The sequence below is a fragment of the Scyliorhinus torazame genome, chromosome 1, assembly GCF_047496885.1.
Source record: "Scyliorhinus torazame isolate Kashiwa2021f chromosome 1, sScyTor2.1, whole genome shotgun sequence".
Lineage (NCBI taxonomy): Eukaryota > Metazoa > Chordata > Chondrichthyes > Carcharhiniformes > Scyliorhinidae > Scyliorhinus > Scyliorhinus torazame.
The window spans coordinates 273,222,972-273,245,154 of record NC_092707.1 but is presented as its reverse complement, the minus strand read 5'-3'; the positions used below and the strand labels follow the sequence as shown (position 1 = coordinate 273,245,154).

Sequence of the window (22,183 nt, the reverse complement as noted above, 5' to 3'; positions counted from 1 at the left end):
AAGGAGATGTGTTAAAAGGGCATCAGGATTTTGGATGTTCTCAAGTTTATGGAAGGTAGAAACTGGGAAAACACCATGGGTGCATAGGAATAGTTTGGTCTCGAGGTAGCAAAGGCATGGACGAGGGTTTCAGCAGCAGATGAGCCAAGGCAGGGGTGAGGTTACGGAGATGAAAGGAGCAGTCTTAGTGGTGGTACGAATATGTGTTCAGATGCTTAACTAAGGATTAAATGTGACACCAAGATTACATATAGAGTGGTTTCATCTCAGTCTCTTGCCAGGGAGCGGGATGGAGTCGGTTGCTGGAGAACAAAGCTTGGAGCAGGGACTGAAAACAATGGCTTCAGTCTTCCCAATGAATAATTAGAGGGAGTTTCTACTCATCCAATACTGAATGTCGGATAAATATTGCAACGGTGGAGGAGTCTAGAGAAGTTGATTTGAGGCAGGATGGATGTTGTCAATGTACATTGAAAACTGACACTATGCTTTCAGATGATGTTGCTCAGGGGCAGTACGAAAATGAGAATTAGGAGGGGCACAAGGATTGTCCTTGGGGGACAACAGAGGGCAGGATGAGAAGCTATTGCAAGTGATACTGTGGATACAGTTAGATAGGTAAGAATGGAACTAGTTGAGAGCAGTCCCATCCAGCTGAATGACGCGGTGGAGGAGGATTGTGTGGGCAACCGTGTCAAAGGCTGCAGGGTAGGTCGAGAAAGCAAAGTTTATCTTTGTCGGAGTCATAACGGCTGCAATTTGTGTCTTTGATAAGAGCTGTTTCAGTACTTTGGCAGGGATGGAAACCTTGGAGAGATTCAAACACGGAGTCCAGGGAAAGATGGAAATGGATTTTGGAGATCAAAGGCTTTGCGGAAGAAAGGGGATTTGGCGATTGGGTGGTAGTTTGCAAGGGCGATGGGGCCAAGGGTTGGTTTGAGGAGAGGGGTGATGATGGTCAGCCATGATCCTATTGAATGGTGCAGCAGGTTTGAGGGGCTGAATGCCCTACTCCTGTTCCTATTTCTTATGGTCCTATGGTTAATTCAAAGGAGATAGGCTGGCACCGGAGAGAGAGAACTGCTATCAATATTTTGTTTAATAAGGGACTAGGAGGGGGAGTTGTATGGTCAGCAGTTTATTGATAATAAAGTGAAGGGAACAGTTATTGCGTCTCATGGACAAGATGAACTCTTTTCAAGTGGCTCCAGGTGTCTGTGTATCAGTCTTTGCTTCAACATTTATGGCTGTGCCTGTGCGTCTGACACGCATTAATTGTCTCCATAAACCATCTCCAGCTCCTCTATTATGGATCTACTTCAAAATCTTTTGGAATTTTGATCATTTGCAGAATAACTCGTAGAAATATTACAACTCAGAGAGAGGACATTTGGCCCACTATGTCTGCACTGGCTCTCCAAGTGAGCAACTCAAGAGTATTGAAAGTCAGAGAGATCTAGGAGTACAGGTCCACAGGTCACTGAAAGGGGCAACACAGGTGGAGAAGGTAGTCAAGAAGGCATACGGCATGCTTGCCTTCATTGGCCGGGGCATTGAGTATAAGAATTGGCAAGTCATGTTGCAGCTGTATAGAACCTTAGTTAGGCCACACTTGGAGTATAGTGTTCAATTCTGGTCGTCACACTACCAGAAGGATGTGGAGGCTTTAGAGAGGGTGCAGAAGAGATTTACCAGAATGTTGCCTGGTATGGAGGGCATTAGCTATGAGGAGCGGTTGAATAAACTCGGTTTGTTCTCACTGGAACGACGGGGGTTGAGGGGCGACCTGATAGAGGTCTACAAAATTATGAGGAGCATAGACAGAGTGGATAGTCAGAGGCTTTTCCCCAGGGTAGAGGGGTCAATTACTAGGGGGCATAGGTTTAAGGTGAGAGGGGCAAGGTTTAGAGTAGATGTACGAGGCAAGTTTTTTACACAGTGGGTAGTGGGTGCCTGGAACTCGCTACCGGAGGAGGTGGTGGAAGCAGGGACGATAGTGATATTTAAGAGGCATCTTGACAAATACATGAATAGGATGGGAATAGAGGGATACGGACCCAGGAAGTGTAGAAGATTGTAGTTTAGTCGGGCAGCATGGTCGGCACGGGCTTGGAGGGCCGAAGGGCCTGTTCCTGTGCTGTACATTTCTTTGATCTTTGTTCTTTGTTACTCAGTTCCATTCTCCTGCCATCTCCCCATAACCCTGCACATTCTTTCTTTCTGGTTAACCCACTCATTAATTACTTTGAATGCCTCGATTGAACCTGTTTCCACCAATCTCCAGACCCCAACCACTCACTGTGTGAAAAAGAGTTTCTTCATGTTGCCTTTGCTTCTTTTACCAATCACTTCAAATCTGTTCCCACTCGTGCTTGATCCGTTTATGAGTGGAAATGATTTCTCCCTATTTACTCTGTCCAGACCCCTCATTGTTTTGAATATCTCCATTGAAACTCATTTCAGCCTTCTGTTCGCCAAGGAAAGAAGTCCTAACTTCTTCCATCAACTTCGTGACGAAGTACCTCATCCCTAGAACCATTATCATGAATCTTTTGTGCACTCCCTCCAATGTCTTCACATCTTTCTCAAATCGTGGCACCCAGAACTGGATACAATACTCCAACTGAGGCTGAACTAGTGTGTCATACAAGTTGTGTATAAGTGTTAAATCATATTAGAATTATGGATTCTCTACAGTGCAGAAGGAGGCTATTCGGCCCATCGAGGCAGAGTGGCACGGTGGCACAGTGGTTAGTACTGCTGCTTCACAGCATCAGGGACCCGGTTTCAATTCTGGCCTTGGATGACTGTCTCTGTGGACATGATGTGGAGATGCCGGCGTTGGACTGGGGTGAGCACAGGTTAAAGTCCAACAGGTTTGTTTCGATGTCACTAGCTTTCGGTTTGATCTGTCATGTCATGTCACATTACATTCATCCCCCACCATCTGGCCTGCGAAATCCTACCAACTGTCCTGGCTGGAGACAATTCACACCTCTTTAACCTGGGGTTACCCCATCCCTGGATCTGTAAAGATTTAATCACCTGCTAATGCTCGCATTCCAAACATTGTCTGGCATCTTTGAATTTGTCTATATATGCGTTTCTGGAACAGACCTCTTCATTCACCTGAGGAAGGAGCAGCGCTCCGAAAGCTAGTGACATCGAAACAAACCTGTTGGACTTTAACCTGGTGTTGTAAGACTTCGTACTGTGTCTCTGTGGAGTTTGCACTTTTTCCCCGTGTCTGCATGGGTTTCCTCCGGTTGCTTCAGTTTCTTCCCACAGTCCAAAGATGTGCAAGTTAAGTGGATTTACCATGTTAAATAATTGCCCCTTCGTGTTCAAAGATGTGCAAGTGGGGTTAGGGGGAATGGGGTGGGGGAGTGTGCCTGGGTAGGGTGCTCTTTCAGAGGGTTGGTGCAGATTCAATGGGCCAAATGGCCTCCTTCTGCATTGTAGGGATTCTATGATTCTATGACTGCATCGACTCTCCAAAGGAGAATTCTACCTAGGCCCACTACCCTCCAACCCCCCCCCCCCCCCCCCCCATCCCTAACCTATATATCTTTGGACACTAAGGGACAATTGATCATGGTCCACCTCACCTGCACATCTTTAGACTGTGGGAGGAAACCAGAGCGCCCGGAGGAAACCCATGTAGACACAGGGAGAACATGCAAACTCCATACAGTCACCCAAGGACGGAATCAAATCCGAGTCCCTTGGGGTGAGGCAGCAGTGCGAACCACCATGCTACCGTGCCGCCTCTATGTCTTTGAAGGTGTAGGACAGATTGGAAGAGCGGTTAATAATGCAGACAGCATCCTTTGTTCTATAAATAGGGGCACAAAGATATGTGAAAGGAGGCTGTGTTTAACTTGTGTTCTTCTGTATAAGACACTGGTTCAGCCTCAGCCACTGTACTGCATTCAGTTCTGGATGCTGCACTTTGTGAAAGATGTACAGGCATTGGATGGAGTGCAGAAAAGGTTCATGAGAATGGTCCCAGGGATGAGGAACTCCAGTCACCAGGATAGGTTGGAGAAGTTAGGACTATTTCTGGAGAAGTTAGGACTGTTTCCTTGGAAACGAGAAAGCTGAGAGGAGATTTGATAGAGGTATTCAAAATCATTAGGGGTCTGGACAGAGTAGTTGGGAGAAACTGGTAAAAACTTGTGAAAGGATCGAGCACGAGACTGCACAGACGTAAAGTGATCGGCAAAAAAAAAATTCATACCGCGAGTGGTTAGAGTCTGGAATGGACAGCCTGAGAAAGTGCAGGCTAAATGGTGGATTGGACATGCTACATTGTCCTTTAGTGTCCAGGTATGTGCAGGTTAGGTTATGGGGATAGGGTGGCGTGGACATGGGTGGAATGCTCTTTTGAAGGGTCGGTGCAGACTCGATGGGTCGAATGACCTTTTGCACTGAGGGATTCAATGAGAAAGTGCTGGAAGCAGGCTCAATCGAGGCATTCAAAAGGAAATTAGACTGTTATTTGACAAGGAAAAATGTCCAGGGTTATATGGAGAAGGTGGGAGAGTGGCACTAAGTGACCTGCTCATTCGAAGAACCAGGACAGAAACGTTATGCCAAATGGCTTCCTTCTGCACTGTAAAAGTTCAGCGATCCTTGCTCTTGTACTCTATCCTTACAGTCACTCTTAAAGTCACAATATAATTGCAAGTTGCTATTCTCATCCAGAAATGTATAACAACGGCAACATTGGACTTAGTAAAACAATGTTGAGCGTTATTTTGCTTGTTTGCAGCAGCAGGCACAACAATGTAAATTGTATTCAGGGGCGAAATTCTCCGGAAACGGCGCGATGTCCGCCGACTGGCGCCCAAAACGGCGCCAATCAGACGGGCATTGCACCGCCCCAAAGGTGCAGAATGCTCCGCATCTTTGGGGGCTGAGCCCCAACATTGAGGGGCTAGGCTGACGCCGGAGGAATTTCCACCCCGCCAGCTGGCGGAAACGACCTTTGTTGCCCCGCCAGCTGGCGCGGAAATGACATCTCCGGGCGGCGCATGCGCGGGAGCATCAGCGGCCGCTGACAGTTTCCCACGCATGCGCAGTGGAGGGAGTCTCTTCCACCTCCGCCATGGTGGAGACCGTGGCGGAGGCGGAAGGAAAAGAGTGCCCCCACGGCACAGGCCCGCCCGCAGATCGGTGGACCCCGATCCCGGGGTCAGATCGCCCCGCACCCCCCCCAGGACCCCGGAGCCTGCCCACGCCGCCTTGTCCCGCTGGTAAGGTAGGTGATTTAATTTACGCCGGCGGGACAGGCAATTTATCGGCGGGACTTCGGCCCATCCGGGCCGGAGAATCGAGCGGGGGGGGGAGGCCCGCCAACCGGCACGGCGCGATTCCCGCCCCCGCCAAATATCCGGTGCCGGAGACTTCGGCAACCGGCGGGGGCGGGATTCACGCCTGCCCCTGGCGATTCTCCGACCCGGCGGGTGGTCGGAGAATGTCGCCCCTGGTCTGAAACCTGCATTTGGATCTCAGTGTCAGAAATATAACAAGATATGCCAAACACCTTTTGTGAATAGTTTCGCTGAGCCACACAATTAATCCAAGCAACACATGGCAAATGATTTTTCTTTTTAATATTAGAGACCGATTGATTTTATCACCTTGCTCATTTATACTCTGCACTGATAGCATTGTGATTTATAATGAGAGTTCACATAAATATTCCGCATCTTGCTGAATGCACTGTAAGTATGAAATGCCAGACATGTCACAAATGCATTTTAAATTACCGAGATGTAGTTATGATCGCAGTGCAGATTGGATCACATAAGTCATAATTTTCTTGGATTTGTTTTGTGTAAGCAGCCCATTATGAAAGATGCCAAAGGAATAACAATTAGCTTCAGGAAATAAAACATTCATTTTAATGACTGTAAATTGCCGACAACAGTTGGTGCGAAAATGGTAGACCATAAAAAGGAGACAAATAGTGAATCTGCTCCAATCCTTACATAACCTTTTAAGCATGGTTCTCAGATCCCTTTACAGCTTTCAGAATATGCATGTTGATGAACAAATAATATTCACCTTTTTTGAACAGTTCTGAAGGTGAATATCGAGCGCAATCACAGAATTGTTATGATGCAGAAGGAGGCCATTTGGCCCATCATGTCTGCACTGGCTCTCCAAATGAGCATCAGTGCGTAATGCCATTCTTCTGCCTTTTCGCCGTACCCCTGCACAAAGTAATCATCCAATGTCTTCTTGAATGACTTGATTGAACCTGCCTCCACCACACTCGCAGGCCTTGCATTCCAGACCCCAGCCACTTGCTGTGTGAAAAGGTTTTTTCTCACATCACATTTGCTTCTTTTATAAAGCATTTTACATCTGTGCCCTCTTGTTCTTGATCCTTTTATAGCACGAACAGTTTCTCCCCTTCCACTCTGTCTATCTCTCTCATGATTTTGAACATCTCTATCAGATCTGCTCTCGGCGGGCAGCATGGTGGCGCAGAGGGTTAGCACTGCTGCCTCACGGCGCCGAGGTCCCAGGTTCGATCCCGGCTCTGGGTCACTGTCCGTGTGGAGTTTGCACATTCTCCCCGTGCTTGCATGGGTTTCGCCCCCACAACCCAAAGATGTGCAGGGTAGGTGGACTGGCCACGCTAAATTGCCCCTTGATTGGAAAAAATGAACTGGGTACTCTAAATTTATTAAAAAAGGAGGAAAAAAAAGATCTCCTCGCGGCCTTCTTCTCTGGAAGGAGAACAGTCCCAACCTCTCCAATCTATCTCATAACTGAAGTTCCTCATCCCTGGAACCATTCTTGTAAACCTCTTCTGCATTCTCTCCAATGCGTTTGTAGCCTTCCTATAATGTGGCACCCAGAATTGTGCACAATATTCCAGCTGAGGTCTAACTTGTATCTTGTACAAGTTCAGTATAACCTCCTCGTTCTTGCCCTCTGTGCCCCTATTAATAAACCCAGAATATTAACTGCTTTCTCCACCTGTCCTGCCACCTTCAATGATCTATGCACAAATACACCAAGCTCCCTCTGCTCCTGCACACCTTTAAAAATTTTACCTCTTCATTTATATTTCCTCTCCATGGGCAGGATTCTCCGATCCTCCGCGCCAAAATCGCACTCGGCGCGAGGGTGGAGAATGGGGTGTCAGACCGGCGATCGGGACCGACGCCTTCCCACGATTCTCCGCGGACCAGAGAATTGCTGCCAGTTGTGCGCGCGGTCGACGCAACGCTGGTCTGGGGCCATTGAAAGAGGCCCCCGTGGCGATTCTCAGCCGGCAGCTGGACGAGCTCCCGCAGGCGTGGTTCCCTCATGGTTCCACCCGTTGGGCACTCGGAGAGGCGGCTACGGACACAGTCCACAGCTGCCCTGGTGGGGGGGCGGGGCGATCCGTCACCGGGGAGGCCTCCAGGACTCCGATCAGGGGCCACCGATCAGTCGGCGCGCGTGATCTGGGAGGGGGGGGCCTATATTGTTGGGCCGGCTTGCTGTGTGGGTCCGCCATGTTGCGCGCGGCCGCTGCGCGCATGCATGGACCCGCGGTTGGCAATGCAGGGCCCCATTTCAGCAGCCGGATCTGTGTGGAGTACTCAGGGACCCTGCAAGCCCTCTTCAAAATGGAGAATCACTCTGGACTTTCTCCAGGAAAGTCCAGAGTGATTCGCACCCGTTTTCTCGCTGGCATGGGGACATAGCCCCATTAACAGAGAATTACGACTTCTGGTGGTGACAATGGAGTGAAAGACCTTAGTGGTCTTTTTAATGGTTTTTAAGCCGGATTTTTCAGGAAATTTCTCAACACACGTTGATCGAAGGGTGAGGAAAAGGAGGTGACCCTCAATTTATGGAATTGTGTCCAAATAAGAGTTGAAAAAGAAGAAACCAAAAGGTGAGTGGAAGGAAGGCTCAGAGGCCATCGAGCTCAATGGTAACGAGACAAAGCTCATCCACGCCAGTTCACTGGTCGATGGAGCAATGGGTCAAATACCTTGATGAGAAGTTCGCCCAGCATCATAAGGAGTGTGCAGAAGACATGACCCTGGCAATAGCCTCGATTAAGGAGGTGGTTGACCGGGTGGAGGAGAAAATGACGACCCAGGGACAGGAGATTCAAAAGTTGCAGTAGCAGGGGACTGAATGAGAGGAGGAGTCCACTGCAATGGCTTTGGAAATTAGCATTCTGCAGGACAGCCAGAAACGACTGCTGGATAAGGTAGAAGACTTGGAGAACCGGTCTCGCAGGCAAAATATCCGAATTGTCGGGCTGCCAGAGGGAAAGGAAGGATCAGATGCGGGTACGTATGTGGGGAAGATGTTGCAGGAGATGGTCGGGAACGATGTGTTTGACAAGCCGCTGGAGGTGGACCGGGCACATAGGGTGCCCATACGTAAGCCCAAGGGTCGTGAGCCCCTGAGAGCCATGGTGGTGAGGCTACATCGATTCCTCGAGAAGGAGTGTATCATGAAGTGGGCCAGGCAGACAAAACGGTACATGTGGGAAGAATCAGAGATTCGGGTGTACCAAGACTGGAGACCAGAACTCGCAAAGAGGAGAGCAGTGTCAACAAAGTTAAGGCGGCCCTGTTTGCGAAAGACATTAAAATTGGACTGCTATATCTGGCTCGTCTTTGGGTGACCTACGAGAACCGGGAGCTGTACTTCAACTCTCCGAAAGAGGTGGCTACTTTTATGAGGGACAATAATCTGGTTTAAGGACTTTTAAATTCAAACTGTAGTGGACTGAGTTTGGGGGAAGGGATAAAGTGGGGGTGGGGGGGGGGGGGTTGTGGAGAGAAAAATAGTTCTGTGTTTTGTTTTGTCTTGTTTAAAATTTCAGTCTTTTTAATTCTGTGAGTTACGTCGCGATGTTCGGGAAGAAAAGGTTTTTTTTTCCTTGTGTAATTTGATTTTGATTTATTGCTTCATTTACTGGGTTACAAAGGAAAAAACTTTTAAATTGCAACGGGGGGTTTTCTTTTCTGTAAGAAAGATGGTTGATTCTTGCATGCATAATTTTGCTTAAGCTGCTTGAAGCTTCTTCTATTGTGTTTGATTCTGTTTGAAGGTGATGGGACTGATAAGAATCGGTTACAGGGGAGGGGTGGGGCCCTGTTGCCTGTGTGTTGGGGAATGGTGTGTTTGCTTTTGGGGATTGCTGTTATTGTGTTGAGTGCTTGTGCTATGTTTAGGGGGACTGGAATCTGGCAGATGGCAGGACTTTTGACGCCAGAGGGTGGGAGCTGATGGGCTAGCTGGATAGCTAGTTCATGGGAGAAAAGTGAGGGGAGAGCTGAGGAAAGACGAAGTGGGGGGGGGGGGGGCAGTGGGATGGGGACAGGGGGGTTACTGCTGATGGGTAAGGGACAGCTGGGAGACTGGAGATGGAGATCAGATGGCGGTCGCCGCCAAGCCGCGGATCAAGTGAAGTGCGGAACACGGGCTAAAAGCTGGCCTAGGACAGGTCGTGGCTGATTGATAGGGGAGGGGGCAAGGCCCCCCCCGACCAGACTGGTTAAGTGGAATGTTCATGGACTGAACAGGCCGGTTAAGAGAGCCCGCGTGTTCGCACACCTGAGACAGTTAAAAGCGGACGTAGCCATGTTACAGGAGGCACACCTGAAGCTGGGAGACCAAATTAGATTAAAGAAGGGATGGGTCGGGCAAGTGTTTCATTCAGGACTGGACTTTAAAACAAGTGGGGTGGCTATCCTGATGAACAAATCAGGATAACATTCGAGGTGGGGAAGATAGAGGCAGACCCGGAAGGCAGATTTGTTATGGTTAGCGGGAAGCTCGAGGGAATGGCAGTGGTGTTGGTGGATATATATATCGCAAACTGGGATGATGTCGCATTTGTCAGGAAGGCGCTGGGAAAGATCCCAGACCTCGACTCGCACTGGCTGGTCATGGGTGGTGACTTTAATACGGTCCTGGACCTGAGATTGGACCAGTTGGGTGCTAGGTCGGGGAAACTATCAGCAATGGTAAAGGAACTGCGGGGGTTCATGGAGCGGATGGGAGGGGTAGATCCATGGAGAACTTGAGAGACCAAGGAGCAGGGAATATTCATTCTACTCCCATGTACATAAGGTGTACTCCAGAATAAATTTTTTTGTGCCGGATAAAACACTATTAGCAGGGGTTGAGGACACTGAGTACTCAGCAATTGTGGTTTCAGATCATGCACCACACTGGATAGACCTACGGGCAGACACGGGAATGTCCCAGCGCCCACAGTGGAGACTAGATACAGGGCTGTTAGCGGATGAGGAGATCTATGAGTGAGTGAGAGAGGCCATCCAGGGTACATGAAGATCAATGACACTGTAGAGATTATGGCTGGGGTGGTCTGGGAGGCACTGAAAGCGGTTATTAGAGGGGAATGTATTTCGATTTAAGCCCACAGGGATAAAACTGAGCAGTCGGAGCTGGACAGGTTGGTAGGAAAAATCTTACAGGTGGACAGGAGATATTCGGAGTCTCTAAATGAGGAGCTCCTGAAGGAGCGTCAGAGATTTCAAATGGTGTTTGGGCTCCTTACCACAGGTAAGGTGGAGGGTCAGCTAAGGAGGGTAAAAGGGGTAATATATGAGCATGGGGAGAAGGCGAGCAGGATGCTGGCGCATCAGCTGAGGAAATAGGAGGCGGCAAGAGAAATAGGGAAAATAAAGGATATGAAGGGGAAGATGGTGATGGACCCGGGGGCGGTGTATGAAGTGTTCCGGGAATTTTATCGCCAGCTATACGAGTCGGAACCCCCGGTTCGGGAGGAGGGCATGAATCAATTCCTGAGGAGGCTAGAGTTCCCGAAGGTAAATGAGTAGCTGGTGAAGGCCCTGGGGGGCCCGATTGGGCTTGGGGAGGTGATTGATGGACTGAGCCCGATGCAATCGGATAAAGCCCCGGACCTGACGGATTCCCAGTGGAATTTTATAAGAAGTTCTCTGGGTTACTGGGGCCGCTCCTGGTTAAGGCTTTTAATGAGTCTAAGGAGCTGGGTGTACTCCCCCCAAAGTTATTACAGGCATCAAGTTCTCTCATCCTGAAGCGAGACAAGGATCCAGAGAGCTGTGGATCGTACAGGTCAATTTCCCTCTTGAATGTAGATGCCAAATTATTGGCAAAGATTCTGGCCACTCGAATAGAGGATTGTGTCCCGGAGATAATTGGGGAGGATCAGACGGGATTTGTAAAGGATAGGCACCTGACGTCTAACATTAAACGACTTCTTAATGTAATTATGATGCCAGCAGACGGGCGCGAGGCTGAGGTGGTAGTCACCATGGACGCAGAGAAGGCTTTCAACTGGGTGGAGTGGAAGTACCTATGGGATATTTTAGGCAGGTTTGGGTTTGGGCAGGGATTTGTGGAGTGGGTCCAGTTATTGCACCGGGCCCCGGTGACAATCGTAAGAACTAACTGAGTTCGGTCGGAATACTTTAGTCTATGTCGGGGGACAAGGCAGGGATGCCCCCTCTCCCCATTACTTGCCCTGGCCATGGAGCCCTTAGCAATGGCCCTGAGAGCAACCGGTGTCTGGCGGGGTATAGTGAGGTGAGGTGGGGGGGGGGGGGGGGGGGTGGAATATAGGGTCTCTCTCTATGCGGACGATTTGCTGCTTTATGTCACTGACCCGGTGGGGAGGACAACCGGAATCATGGAGGTATGAGGAGAATTTGGGCGATTTTCAGGCTATAAGTTAAATATGGGAAAGAGCGAGATGTTCGTGATCCAGGCACGGGGGCAGGAAAGGAGACTGAAGGAGCTACCTTTTAAAGGTTGGGAGGAGTTTTATGTATCTGGGGATTCAAGTGGCCAAGGATTGGGGGCAGCTTCACAAGTTAAATTTGGGCAAAGCAGTGGATCAAATTAGAAGGGATTTCCGTAGATGGGACACGATCCGACTGACGCTGGCAGGGAGGGTTCAGACGGTGACGATGACGATCCTTCCGAGACTGCTTTTCTTTTTTCAATGTCTCCCGATTTTTGTCCCAATGGCTTTTTTCAGAAATATGAATGCGGGCGATATTGAGGTTTGTATGGGCGGGTAAAACCCCAAGAGTAAGGAGGGCACTCCTGGAAGGGACCTGCGGAGAAAAAGCTTGGCTCTCCTGAGCTTTATTAACGATTATTGGACTGCCAACATATCGATGGTCAGGAAGTGGGTAGTGGGTGAGGGGTCGGTTTGGGAGCGGATGGAGGCAGTATACTGCAAAGGTACGACTTTGCAGGCTTTACTGACGGCGCACCTGCTGTTCTCGCCGGCTCGGTACTCTACAAGTCCTGTGGTAGTGGTAGCCCTAAGGGTGTGGGGGAAATAGAGGCAGCATATGAGATTGGAGGGGGCGTCAGTGTGGTCACCGATGTGCGACAATCACCGGTTTGTCCCAAGGGGGCTGGTTGGGGGCTTTAAGGTATGGCAACGGGCAGGGATTGAGAGCTTTGGGGATCTATTCATCCAGGAGGGCTTTCCGACCTTGGAGACATTAGAGGAGAAGTTTGATTTGCCGGGTGGGAACGGGTTTCGGTACCTTCAAGTGCGGAACTTTGTACGGAGGCAGGTCCCCAGCTTTCCTCGCCTCCCCCTGAGGGGACTACAGGATAAAGTGCTGTTGAAAACAAGTATTGGAGGTGAGAAGGTTTCAGAGATATACAGGGAATTGTTAGAGTGGGAAGGGGCCCCTATCAGAGAGATGAAGAGGAAGTGGGAAGAGGAGCTCGGAAGGGAGCTGGAAACTGGACTGTGGGAAAATGTTTTGAAAAGGGTAAATGCATCCTCGTCCTGTGCTAGACTTAGCTTGATTCAGTTCAAGGTAGACCACAGGGCCCACCTAACGGTAGCCTGGATGAGTAGGTTCTTCGTAAGAGGTGGAGGACAGATGTGGGCGGTGTGGGGGTAGCCCGGCCAACCATGTTCATATGTTTTGGGCATGTCCAAAACTGAGGGAATTCTGGCAGGGATTTGCGGATGTTATGTCAGAAGTCCTGGAAGGTCAGGTAACTCTGAGTCCAGAATTGGCAATATTTGGGGTGTCGAAGGATCTGGGGGCATGGGGGGGGGGGGGGGGGGGGGGCAGGGGGGGTGAGGCCGATATCCTGGCTTTCTCCTCCATTGAGGCTCGGAGACGGATCTTGCTGAGATGGAGGGACACGGAGTCCCCGATATCAGGAGTGTGGGTCAGCGATATGGTCGGGTTTCTCAGTCTGGAGAAAATCAAGTTCACTCTGAGAGGATCAATAGAGGGATTCGCCCGGAGTTGGCAGCCGTTCATCGATTTCTTCAACAAAAATTGAACGTCAGCAGTAAGGAGGGAAAGGGGAAAGGTGGGGGGGGAGGAAAACAGGAAGCAGGGTAATGTTAAGTAAGGACAGGGAGCTTAGTATAGGGGTAATTGGGGACAGGGCGGGAGAAGTGGGGAACGTGGTTTATTGTTTGTTCTTTTAGGGGGTATTTCGTGCATCGACCCGCGCGGTTGTTTTAGAAATGTCAACATGCTAAATTGTGAAAACTAAATATTTTCTAAAAAAACACGGAGAATTCCACCCCATGTTCCTCCTATCAGAATGCATCACCTCACACAATGGAATGAATTGAGGTTTTGATGTTGCTTAACGGCTTCAGGTCCCATCCATCCCAGGACTTGGACACAAAAATCAAAGCTGATGTACCTGAGGGAGTGCTGCACTGTCAGAGGTGCTGCATTTTGGATGAGATGTGAAACAGCCAATAAGTCCGCCCTCTCAGGTGGATGTTGAAGATCTCACAGTGCTTGAAAAGGAAGGGATTTATCCCTGGTGCTCAGGCCAAGCTTTGATTTTTGTGTCCAAGTCCTGGGATGGATGGGACTTGAAGCCATTAAGCACCAGCAAAAACTCAATTCATTCCATTGTGTGAGGTGATGCATTCTGATAGGAATGCATCTGAAAGAGATGATCGGGTCATTGTCACATCACTGTTTGTGGGTGTTTGCTGACCGCAAATTGGTTGCTATGTTTCCTATTTTAATACAGTTCAGGAGTATTTCATAGACTGCAAATTGCTTTGGGACGTGAAAGGCTTATATAAATGTTAGTCTTTCTTTAACTGTACAAAGCAGAATATTTAAAAGCTACTTAAATAGTAACTTGTTTGAAGTGCGAGGTTTTATTGAAGAAGAGTCATGTAGGTGATTCGGAGGAAGCACATCAATGGTGCCCATGGATTCCTGGAATCTGAGCTGCAAGGCTTCACAGTTAATGAAGAACATTTGAAGCATAATTACTATTGTAACAGAGAGAAACGTGGCAACAAATCTCCACACAGCAAGGTCACACTGATGAGACAAATGACCAGTGATGTGTTATGTACTCTGGGATAACACAGGCTGCAACTCGATGCAGCTTTGACCAAAAGATACTCCAGACTTTGAAGTAAGTTCAATGTGATTTATTGAATCATTAGCACAGTTCTCTATGAGTTGACTCTCCTGCTAATCTTGCTATAGTAACTCAGTCTAACTAACCAGTCTGCTCTAAGCCACGTGGTGGGTGTGATGCTTCTGATCTGCCCCTGTCCTACTCTCTAAGTGTCGCCTGTGGAAAGAGACAGAGCATGTGTGCCCTGTCCTTTTATATATGGGTTGTGTAATGCCCCCTTGTGGTAATGTCACCTCTGGGTGTCTTGACTGCCCATTGGTCGTGTCCTATTCTATGGGTGAAATTCTCCCCCAACGGCGGGATGTCCGCCGACTGGCGCCAAAGACGGCGCCAATCAGACGGGCATTGCGCCGGCCCAAAGGTGCGGAATGCTCCGCATCTTTGGCGGCCTAGCCCCAACATTGAGGGGCTAGGCCGACGCCGGAGGGATTTCCGCCCCGCCAGCTGGCGGAAATGGCGTTTGTTGCCCCGCCAGCTGGCGCGGAAATGCGGCGCATGCGCGGGAGCGTCAGCGGCCGGTCAGTTTCCCGGCGCATGCGCGGGAGCGTCAGCTGTCAGTTTTCCACGCATGCGCAGTGGGGAGAGTCTCTTCCGCCTCCGCCATGGTGGAGGCCGTGGCGGAGGCGGAAGGGAAAGAGTGCCCCCACGGCACAGGCCCGCCCGCGGATCGGTGGGCCCCGATCGCGGGCCAGGCCACCGTGGGGGCACCCCCCGGGGTCAGATCGCCCTGTGCCCCCCCCCAGGACCCCGGAGCCCGCCCACGCCGCCTGGTCCCGCCGGTAAATACCAGGTTTGATTTACGTCGGCAGGACAGGCAATTCCTGGGCGGGACTTCGGCCCATCCGGGCCGGAGAACCCAGCGGGGGGTCCCGCCAACTGGCGTGGCCCGATTCCCGCCCCTGCCCGATCTCCGGTACCGGAGACTTCGGCGGGGGCGGGGGCGGGATTCACGGCGGCCAACGGCCATTCTCCGACCCGACGGGGGGTCGGAGAATGACGCCCCATGTGTTCATTTGCTGTATGTCTGCATGTCATGACATCTCTGGTGCTCCCTCCAGTGTTTACTTAGTTGTAGTGTATTTACATTAACCCCTTGTGTATTTACAGTGATGCATATCACCACAACCAGATACTCAGTTATGTTTTAAGCGATTTAAGTTGAGAGAAAAAAATTGGCTAGGGTACTGGAGAATTCTCTTTGAGCAGTTGTATGAGATCTTTTTGCATCCCCTTGTGGGGTCAGACAGGGGGCGAAATTCTCCCCCAACGGCGCCATGTCCGCTGACTGGCGCCAAAAACGGCGCCAATCAGACGGGCATCGCGCCGGCCCAAAGGTGCGGAATGCTCAGCATCTTTGGGGGCCGAGCCCCAACATTGAGGGGCTAGGCCGGCGCCGGAGGGATTTCCGCCCCGCCAGCTGGCGGAAATGGCGTTTGTTGCCCCGCCAGCTGGCGCGGAAATGCGGCGCATGCGCGGGAGCGTCAGCGGCCGCCGACAGTTTCCCGCGCATGCGCAGTGGGGAGAGTCTCTTCTGCCTCCGCCATGGTGGAGGCCGTGGCGGAGGCGGAAGGGAAAGAGTGCCCCCACGGCACAGGCCCGCCCGCAGATCGGTGGGCCCCGATCGCGGGCCAGGCCACCGTGGGGGCACCCCCCGGGGTCAGATCGCCCCGCGCCCCCCCCAGGACCCCGGAGCCCGTCCACGCCGCCTGGTCCCGCCGGTAAATACCAGCTTTGATTTACGCCGGCGGGACAGGCAATTTCTGGGCGGGACTTCGGCCCATCCGGGCCGGAGAATTGAGAGGGGGGTCCCGCCAACCGGCGCGGCCCGATTCCCGCCCCCGCCCAATCTCCGGTACCGGAGACTTCGGCGGGGGCGGGATTCACAGCGGCCAACGGCCATTCTCCGACCCGGCGGGGGGTCGGAGAATGACGCCCAGGTTCTCTGTTTAATGTGTCATCTGAAAGAGAGTACATCTGACAAAGCCGGACTCCCTCAGTAATGCACTGAAGCGTCAGCCTAGGTATGGACTGAAGTCTCTGGAATGGATCTTGAACTTTTGACTTTTGACTGTTGACTTAGAGGTGAGAACGCTGCCATTGGGCGATGGCTGACAATGCTAATTACACTGACAGTCACATTAATTAATACTGTTCATATCCAGAGAACAATGGCATTTGGCCAACCTGTGGTTTTTAGTAATAAATACCAGGTGGGATGTTGTTTTCACCACCATTCTTGGGCACAACTCCAAACTGAAATTTTAAGATAGTCAAGTTAAATTCTGCTTCTTATTTATCTTTCCCCTAAACTGAAATTATTTCACCCATGAAGGAAGCACTATACAGATATCACCAAGTAATATAACTTACACAGTAGTATGGCTTACCTCATCCATTGAGGATTTCTTGGAGTCTTCATCATCATCTTCTTCCTCTTCACTTTCTGCTTCGCCGTCTCCTAAAAATGATTGATAATAATGATCTTCGATTTTACTTGAAGCAGAGGCCAATCGACACAGTGAAACATTTGAGCAAATCTCCCTAAGGTGAATTGCATTAATATTTGCAATTTGTGCATCGGTCTGACAGTGGCTTCAACGATGCTGGGCTGGAAATAGGAAAGTCAGGCAGAGTTCCTGCTCCACATTAAGATTAAGCAACCCCTGAAACAACTGTGGATGTCAGATGGAGGACAAATCCAGGGTCAGCAAAGGCATCTCATCATTGATAGATCTTTGATCTTAAACACTCTGACATAACTTTGTCATCCCAGACATTGAGGTGCTGACTGAAGACTGGAGAATGTAGTAGATGACTATTATTCTGGAAACCATGGCCCGGGTGTGGCCAGCATTCATTGTGAAAGCTACTTAATCAAGGTATTGGAGCACAACACCTACCCTTGCACTCAAGTACTCAAGCAAGATGTGAGGGTAGGGCGAGGACAGGAAATTGGTGGCGATTTTGAAGAAGAGAAAAAAATGCTTCGAATTATTGATTATGATTTTATGCAGGAGAGGTTTATTTTATTATCGCAATTTCCAATGTACAGAAATGAACGTTATCCATCAAGAGGCCGTGAAACTATCTGGAACGGAGCGACAATTGTTTAAATAAAAGCAAGATGCTCCGAATGCTAGAAATATGAAATAAAACAGAAAATGCTGGAAAAACTCAGCAGGTCTGAATGCTGGAATCCCTACAGTGCTGAAGGAGGCCAATCGGCCCACCGCGACTGCACCGGCATCAGAAGGAGCACGCCACCCAGGCCCAGTACCCTGACCCATTCCCATAACCCTACGTAACCTGCACGTCCCAGGACACTATGGGGCAATTTATCATGGTCAATCCACCTAACCTGCACATCTGTAGACTCTGGGAGGAAAGCGGAGCACCCGGAGGAAACCACACAGACACAGGGAGGATGTGGAAACTCCACACAGACAGTCACCCAAGGTCGGAATTGTACCCAGGTCTCTGGCAAGTGAGGCAGCAGTACAACCATGCTAACCTCTCAGCATCTCAAAGAGCCATACAGTACAGAAGAGGCCCTTTAGCCCGCCCCCCCAAAGTGGGCAGCATGGTAGCATAGTGGTTAGCACAGTTGCTTCACAGCTCCAGGGTCCCCTCCGGTTTCCTCCCACAGTTCAAAGATGTGCAGGTTAGGTGGATTGGCCATGCTAAATTGCCCTTAGTGTCCAAAAAGGTTGGGTGGGGTTACTGTGTTACATGGATAGGGTGAAGGTGTGGGCTTGGCTAGGGTTCTCTTTCCAAGGGCCGGTGCAGACTCGATGGGCCGAATGGCCTCCATCTGCACCGTAAATTCTGATGATCTATGATCCCCAGGCAGTGTATTCCAAACTCCCACCACCCACTGAGTAAAAATATTTTCCCCCAAAACCCCTCAAAATCTCCTGCCCCTCACCATAAAATGATGCCCCCTTGTTATTTACTCTTCAACTAAAGGGAGTAGCTGCTTTCTATCCACCCTGTCCTTACCACCATGTTCTTATACACCTGAATCAGGTCCCTGCTCAGCCATCTCTGCTCTAAAGAAAACAACCCGAGCCTATTCAGCCTCCCTTCATAATAATAATAATAACCTTTTATTGTCACAAGTATGAAGTTACTGTGAAAAGGCCCTAGTCGCCACATTCCGGCGCCTGCTCGGGTATAACTCAAATTCCCCATCCAAGGCCACATCCTGGTGAATCTCTTCTTCACCCTCTCCTGTGCAATAACATCCTTCCTGTGAGGTGACCGGAACCGCAGACAGCACTCTAGTTGTGGCCTAACCAAAGTTTTGTTCAGTTGTACCATTACCTCTCCCTGCTCTTATAATCTGTGCCGTGACCGATAAAGGCAAGTGTCCAGGATGCCTTCTTAACCACCCTATTAACCTGTCCTGCCACATTCAGGGACTTAGAATAATAATCTTTCCAGTCGCAAGTAGGCTTACATTAACACTGCAATGAAGTTACTGTGAAAAGCCCCTAGTCGCCACATTGCGGCGCCTGTTCGGGTGCACAGAGGGAGAATTCAGAATGTCCAAATTATCTAACAGCACGTCTTTCGGGACTTGTGGGAGGAAACCGGAGCACCCGGAGGAAACCCATGCAGACACGGGGAGAATGTGCAGACTCCGCACAGACAGTGACCCAAGCCGGGAATCAAACCTGGGACCCTGGCGCTGTGAAGCCATCGTGCTAACCACTATGCTACAGTACCATTCCTAAACTCTACCCACAAAGGTTCATTTGAAGACCGCACCAAGATAATGTCCCTCCTTACTGCAGAACTGACTCCTTAATTAATAATGCAACACCATCTTCTCTTTTACACCCTCCTCTGTCTCACCTAAAGATCCTCTACCCCAGAATGTTGGGCTGCCAGTCCTACCCCTCCCTCAACCACGTCTCTGTGATGGCAACAATATCACAATTCCATGTGTCAATCCACACCCTTGACTCATCAGTCTTACCTATAATGCTCCTAGCATTAAACTAGATGCATCCAGTCTCGTCTTACTCCCTTGGAACTCAACATGGCTGAACTCCCTCTGCCTTGATTCCTTTGCGATGTATGCTTTGCACTGACGCTCTGTGTCCCTTCCCCTTACCAAACTCCTGCCAACAGCACGAGCAAACTCACCCGCAAGGATGTTGCTCCCATTCTGGTTCAAATGCAGACCGCCCCATTTGTACATGTCTCACCTTCCCCAGAAGTGGTTCCAGTGATCCAGGAATCTAAAACCCTCCCTCTTGCATCAATTCTTGATCCACGCATTCATCTGTCATATTCTCCTATTTCTGTACTTACCAGTATGTGGCACCAGGAGAACTCCAGAGATTTTGAGGTCCTGCTTTTTAATCTGTTGCCTAGCTCCCTGGATTCTTATGCAAATCCTCATCCTTCATTCCACCTATTTCGTTGGCACCAATGTGTACCACGACCAGTAACTTATCACCCTCCCCCTTTAGGAAGTCCTGGAGCCGTTCAGTGACATTCCTGATCCTGGTCCTGAGGAGGCAGCACACCGCCCTGGAGTCATGACTGGCTGCAGATACACTTGTCTGTTCCCCTAATTAATGAAGCCCCCGATCATGATCACGCCTCCTGCCATCATCCTCCCCTTCTGTACAGTCATGAAATTTGTGGTGCCAGAAACCTGGCTCTGACTGCACTCCTTTGAGGAACCAATGCCCTCAACAGCTTCCAAAATGGAAAACTGGTTTGAGAGCGGGACCCCAGGGAACATTTTCACTATCTGTCTGTTTCTCTTGGACTGCCTAGTGGTTCCCCTTCTTTCCTCCAGTCTCTTGAGCTGCGGTTTGACCACCTCTCTAAATGTGCTATCCACACGACTCTCAGCCTTGCGGATGCGCCACTGTGCCTCCAGACGCCGTTCAAGCTCCGAAACCCGGACCTCAAATTTCTGCAATTTGGAGCACTTCCTGCACATGTGGTCATCTAGGATGCTGGCAGGGTCCATGACTTCCCACATATGACAAGTCACACATTACACTCAGCTGACCTCACCTGCCATGTGAGAATTAGAGTTAATGTTTCGCGTCTGTATGACTCTTCAGAACACTTCTCTTCTGAAGAATGTAGGAACATAGGAATTAGGAGGTGAAGTAGACAATTTTGCTGTTCGAGCCTGCTCCACCATTCAATTAGACCATGGCTGATCTCTTCCTGCTCTCAAATCCACCTCCCTCCCCATTCCCCATATCCCTTTAACCCATTTTTAACATCAGAAATATATCTATCTCCTTCTTGAAGCAATTCAATGATTCAGACTCCACCTCACTATGGGGCAGCGAGCTCCACACATTCATCACTGCCTGCAAGAAGTAGTTCCTTCTCATCTCAGTTTTAAATCTACCGCCTCTCAAACTATATCTGTGACTGTCATGATATTTAGGTAAACATCATTGCACAAACATACATACTGATGGACAGATCAACGGACCAATCAACACACACAACACCACAGCCAATCACAGGCAAGAGCATACACAGTACAAAACAGGGAACACAACACTTCCTGAGCATTCCAGCAGGAGACAGCTCAGGGCACAGAGTTCATAGCAAGCCACTCAGACATCCACCATGTGCTGAGTGCCACTACAAGATAGTATGAGGAATAGCTCCGCAGATTCTAGGGTTATGATCGAACCTCAGTAACCAGTTTACCACTGTAAATAAATGTTAGTCATAAAACTGAGTTGTACCATTCGCAACCGTGTTGGTTCGTCTGTGTAGCAGAGTACCCAACACATCATAGTACCAGGAGTAACTGTGGGACCTACCTTCGGATCCTCTGGCATCTGCCATCCTGCGCCATGGACACCGTCAGCACACCGCAGCCGCTACAAGTCGCTGGAAACCTCGGCGTTAATTGGAAGCTGTTCAAACAGCGCTTCCAACTCTTCCTGGAAGCCAACGAAAAGGAGAGCGTTTCGGAGACCAGAAAGATCGCCATCCTCCTCTCCACGGCAGGTCAACACGCCATCCATGTCTACAACTCCCTGGTGTTCGCGGAAGGTGAGGACAAGACCAAGTACAAGACGGTCCTTCTCAAACTCGACCAACACTTCAACGTCGAGGTCAACGAGAGTATCGAGCGGTATCTCTTCCAGCAGCGCCTGCAGGGTAAGGATGAGCCCTTTCAGTCATTCCTTACGCATCTCCCTTTCCTCGCGCAGTCCTGCGGTTACGACACCACCTACGATTCCATGATTCGGGACCAGATCGTTTTTGGGGTCACCTCAGGCACCCTCCGCCAGCAGCTCTTAAAAATAAAAGGCCTCACCCTAGCCTCCGCAATCGAAGCCTGTGTCCTGCATGAAAACGCGACGAGCCGCTACTCCCAATTTCAGACGGCCGAATCGGCGCGGCAGGGGTCTTACGCGGCCGAATCGGGGAGGCAGGCGTCCTACGAGGCCGAACGGGTTCAGGCGATCGGGTTCCTCCCGGCCCGCGGCCCAGACGAGGGCGGCCATTTTGCGCGCTTTTCGAGGCCTCCCGCGTTTGTGCGCACCAAAAACGACATCGACACAGAGACACGTGATGCGCAGGCACGCTCGACGTAAGACCGAACTGCGCATGGGTGGCGCAACGAACGTCATGACATCACGACGTGCGGCAACTGCGGAGCCGCACATTTAAAGCGGCAATGTCCCGCAAGAAACCGACAATGCCTCCGCTGTGGCAAGATGGGCCACTACGCTGCCTGCTGTCGAGC

The 22,183-nt window shown here is 50.2% G+C and overlaps 1 protein-coding gene across 6 annotated transcripts in view; it reads right to left on the bottom strand.

Annotated features, from left to right (window-relative positions):
* plcb1 (phospholipase C beta 1) overlaps positions 1–22,183 on the bottom strand; it is a 1,179,298-nt gene that overhangs the window by 197,351 nt on the left and 959,764 nt on the right. For all 6 annotated transcript variants that reach the window (XM_072506091.1, XM_072506102.1, XM_072506120.1 and 3 more), the window contains one exon: positions 16,821–16,891. In XM_072506091.1, the coding sequence (XP_072362192.1) occupies positions 16,821–16,891 (71 nt within the window). The remainder of the gene's footprint in view (positions 1–16,820; positions 16,892–22,183) is intronic.